Source organism: Lotus japonicus, chromosome 3 (genome assembly GCF_012489685.1).
Source record: "Lotus japonicus ecotype B-129 chromosome 3, LjGifu_v1.2".
Lineage (NCBI taxonomy): Eukaryota > Viridiplantae > Streptophyta > Magnoliopsida > Fabales > Fabaceae > Lotus > Lotus japonicus.
The window spans coordinates 31,255,671-31,260,101 of record NC_080043.1 but is presented as its reverse complement, the minus strand read 5'-3'; the positions used below and the strand labels follow the sequence as shown (position 1 = coordinate 31,260,101).

The 4,431-nt window shown below is 43.7% G+C and overlaps 1 protein-coding gene across 1 annotated transcript; it reads left to right on the top strand.

Annotated features, from left to right (window-relative positions):
• LOC130743952 (uncharacterized) lies at positions 1-1,967 on the top strand. Its single transcript, XM_057596162.1, has 6 exons — positions 1-65; positions 176-282; positions 436-962; positions 1,056-1,190; positions 1,291-1,515; positions 1,635-1,967. Exons 1-6 carry the CDS (start codon positions 1-3, stop codon positions 1,965-1,967), a joined length of 1,392 nt encoding a protein of 463 aa, XP_057452145.1.
• The last annotated feature ends 2,464 nt before the right edge of the window (positions 1,968-4,431 follow it).

Sequence of the window (4,431 nt, the reverse complement as noted above, 5' to 3'; positions counted from 1 at the left end):
ATGAAGCTCTTTTCCTTCAATGCTAGAGGTGTGGGGATAGTGCGAAGCGGCGCGCTATTAGGGAGGTAACTTGCCAGCATCATGTGGAACTTGTTTGTCTACAAGAAACAAAGCTTCAGAATATTGACAGAAGGATTTACACTCAGTTGTGGGGTGATTCTAATTTTGATTGGAGGGTTGTACCGGCAATAAATAGAGGGGGTGGCTTGCTGTGCTTGTGGAATCCTAGTCTTTTTGCTCTGGATGAGTGTGTGGTTGGTGCCGGCTTTCTGGGTCTTATCGGTACTTGGGGAGGCTCGTCAGAGAAATGTGTGATTGTGAACATTTACTCACCCTGTAACTTGGTGGGTAAGAGAGCTCTTTGGGATGCTATCCGTGATTGGAGGGGGAGAACCCCGATTGCTGATTAGTGCTTGGCTGGTGATTTTAATGCAGTCAGGTCGGAGGATGAAAGAAGAGGTGTGGCGGGGGTGAGTAGTACACAAAGAAGAGAAATGCAGGAGTTTAACTTGTTTATTGCAGACCTGGAACTGTTGGATCTGCCCCTGGCGGGGAGGAGGTTTACTTGGCGTAGACCCAATAATTCAGCTCGGAGCAGGATTGATAGGTTCTTGGTCACAAATGATTGGTGTTTGACATGGCCTCACTGCTCACAACTAGCGCTGAATAGAGATGTATCTGACCACTGTCCAATCTTGCTGAGACAGTTTTTCCAGGATTGGGGACCAAAGCCTTTCAAGGTTCTCAATTGTTGGCTTTCAGATGCGCGTCTTCCTGCTGTTGTTGAAAAGGCCTGGGCAGAATCTCGATTTCATGGGTGGGGTGCCTTTGTGTTAAAAGAGAAGCTGAAGTACCTTAGAGGCAAGCTGAAAATCTGGAATAAAGAAGTGTTTGGTGATCTGAAGTCAAGGAGAGAGGACGCTGTCAGAAAAATAAATCAGCTAGATTTAAAGGAGGAGGAGGTGGGATTATCTTAAATGGAGGAGGAGGTAAGGCGAAGGTTACTTGATGAATTCTGGTATGTTCTTAGACTTCATGAATCTTTACTTTGTCAGAAATCCCGGTCTAAGTGGATTGCCGAGAGTGATCAGAATACAAAGTTCTTTCATTCCACTATTAATTGGAAGAGGAGGTCAAACTCTATTGTTGGTCTGCTGATTGATGGAGTGTGGGAGGAGGAACCTAGCAGAGTGAAAGGCTGTCCACAATTTCTTTGAAGCAAAATTTAAATCTGAAAATAAGAGGAGGCCAAAGCTGGAGGGTATTCAGTTTAAATCTGTCTCTGATTAGGATAATGCAGATCTGGTTGCGCCTTTTGATAAGGAAGAGGTTAGGTCCGCAGTGTGGGAGTGTGGGGGTGATAAGAGCCCGGGACCTGATGGATTCAATTTCAAATTTATCCATAAGTTTTGGCAGGTGGTGGAGGGGGATTTTTGTAAGGTGGTAAATGAGTTTTGGCGCTGTGGTGCTTGGCCTACAGGGAGCAACGCTTCGTTCATCGTCTTAATTACAAAGGTGAGCTCTCCTCAAAGCCCGACTGATTTTAGGCCCATATCTCTTATTGGCTGCATGTACCTAAACTCCTTGCAACTAGATTGAAAGCTGTCTTAGGTAAGTTAATTGATGAGAGACAGTTTGCATTTATTGGGGGTAGGAACATGTTGGATAGTGTTGTAGTAGTGAATGAGGTGGTTCATGAGGCTAAATCTAAGAAGCGACCAACAATTATTTTCAAGGTTGATTACGAGAAGGCCTATGATTCAGTTCTTTGGGATTTCTTGGAGTATATGATGCGTAGAATGAGGTTTAGTGAGAAGTGGATTAGTTGGATCTTGAGCTGCATTGGATCAGCCTCTGTCTCTGTTTTGGTGAGTGGCAGTCCTAGCGCAGAATTCCGTATGGAGAAGGGTCTTCGGCAAGGTGATCCTCTTGCTCCGTTTCTGTTCCTTATTGTTGTTGAAGGCTGAATGGGCTCTTTCTCAACGCCCTGAAGCTGGAGAAATTTAGAGGTTGCATGGTTGAGTCGCAGGATGGGGTGGAGATCTCATTGTTACAGTTTGCTGACGATACATTATTTATTGGGGAGGCTACGGTTCAGAACCTGGTTGTGTTGAAATGTATATTATGGTGCTTTGAGCTATGTTCGGGGTTGAAAGTGAATTTCCACAAGAGAAAAATGGATGCTGTTACTGTGGAACCAGGTGTCTCTCAGCAGTTTGCTTCGTTCCTGAACTGCAAGGTTATGGGTTTGCCATTTATTTATTTTGGTGTCCCAGTAGGTGGTCGTCCAAGCAGCAGGTCTATGTGGGAACTGATTATTAATAAGATTAGGTCCAGATTGGCACCTTGGAGACAAAAGATGATTTCTTTTGGCGGGAGGTTGTGCCTCATTAAGAGTGTCTTGTCATCGCTCCCCTTATTCTTTTTGTCTTTTTTTAGAATGTCGGTGGGTGTTGTGAAGAGTTGTACGGGTCTGATGCGAAGGTTCTTATGGGGTACTGGTGATGATGTGAGGAAAATAACTTGGGTCAAGTGGTCAGAGGTCTGCAAATCAAAGGATGAGGGGGGGTTGGGTGTCAAAGATCTTGCAATCTTCAATAAGGCACTCTTGGGCAAGTGGCTGTGGCGATTAAGGACTGATTCTGATTCTCTTTGGTGTCGTGTTGTGTTGGCTAAATATGGGGATGGGGGCTGTACAAATGTTTCACCTTGGTGGAGGGATGTGCAGGCCACAGGTTGGGGGGGGGGGGGAATGGTTGGTTTGACGAGGGTGAGCATAAGGTTCTACGGTCTGGAAACCATACCAAGTTCTGGCTAGAAAACTGGACTGGTGTGGGGATTCTGAGGGTGAAATATTATAGGTTGTATAACTTGTCGAAGTTGAAGTGGGCTAGTGTCAATGAGTGCGGTGTTTGGAGCCAGGGTGTTTGGAAGTGGGATTTCCGATGGCGGAGACCGCTTGCTGGTAGGGAATTGGATTGGCTGCGTGCTTTAAATCTGGACATTGTTCGTGTTCCTCTTTTGGCGGGTGTCCCAGACAAGTGGGTGTGGCAGCCAAGCGAAGATGGCAGCTATTCTGTTAACTCAGCGTTTATTTTTTTGCAGGTACCTGGTGAGCAGCCACCTAATCCTATTTTTAAGTATCTTTGGCGTTCCGTTGGACCCTCCAATGTGAAAGCCTTTTCTTGGAGGTGCCTCTTGGATCGCGTCCCGACCTTGGAGAACCTGTTGAAGCGGAAGGTCTTTAACTCTCAGGAAGCAGCAATCTGCAGGATATGTGTGCAGGCAATGGAATCTTGCTCGCATTTGTTTTTCTCTTGCCCTTTGGCCTATGATGTTTGGCGTGACTGCTTCAATTGGCTTGGCTACTCTACTGCCCTGCCGTTGGATCCTAAGTCACACTTTCTGCAATTTCAGTTTGCTGGGAATATTATACAGAATCAGTGCTTGAGCTCCATATGGTTGGCGATGCTTTGGTCTTTATGGCTGCTGCGCAATGACGTGATTTTCAGATCAACTGCTGTTAATTTAACAAAATTATTGGATTTGGTAAAGCTCAGATCATGGCAATGGTGTAGAGTTGGTTTGGGTGGGTTTGGTAACTCATTATATGAATGGTTTTCAAATATTATGTTGTGTATTCAACACTGTTAATTGGGGGTTTGGCGCGTAGTGGCTGGGTAATTTCATAGTGGAGGAATGCTCTCTTTGCTTGGTGGTTGTACAATTTCATATTGCTGCATAATTGTATCTGCTGGTGTCACTTTGTTGGGTGTGCTTAAGCTTGTTGGTTTTTAGTCGTTTGTTGGCTTCTCATTTGGTAGTCCTGAATGACACTTGTCTGGGAGTTTATTTTTAATTGTTTTCTTTGTTTTGTTCCTCTCTTGTATTTGGGTTGGAGTACCCCTTATACTCTATCATCTAATACAATTTGCTTATAAAAAAAAAGGAAAATGCTGTGGGGCACGACCTTGGGGCTCGTGCACCACGCACGAAGCATTTTCTGGCGGTTAGAAACCGCCAGAAACCGCCAGAAACCGTAGCTTTTCTTTTTATTTTGACAGTTGTAATTTTGTGGCGGTTTTGAACCGCCAGAAATAGTAGGTTTGCTTTTTTTTTTGGCAGTTGTAATTTTGTGGCGGTTTAAAACCGCCACAAAATTACTCTCGTGCATTCTTCGTACGTGCACTCTCGTACTATATAGCATTGCTCATTAAAAGTAGTTTGTTTTTTAGAGAGATAAATATCATTTTTTTAATCTAAAAAATAAACGCACTCTAAAAAGCTTAAAGAAATAATTAGTTTGATGTTCTTTTTTCAAAAGCATGCACAAACAGCTATAATATATATATGTGTGTGATCGTTTTTTTGAAAATAAGTAATTAAATCAGAAATAAGCAATCATACATGGACTATATATATAATATTTCA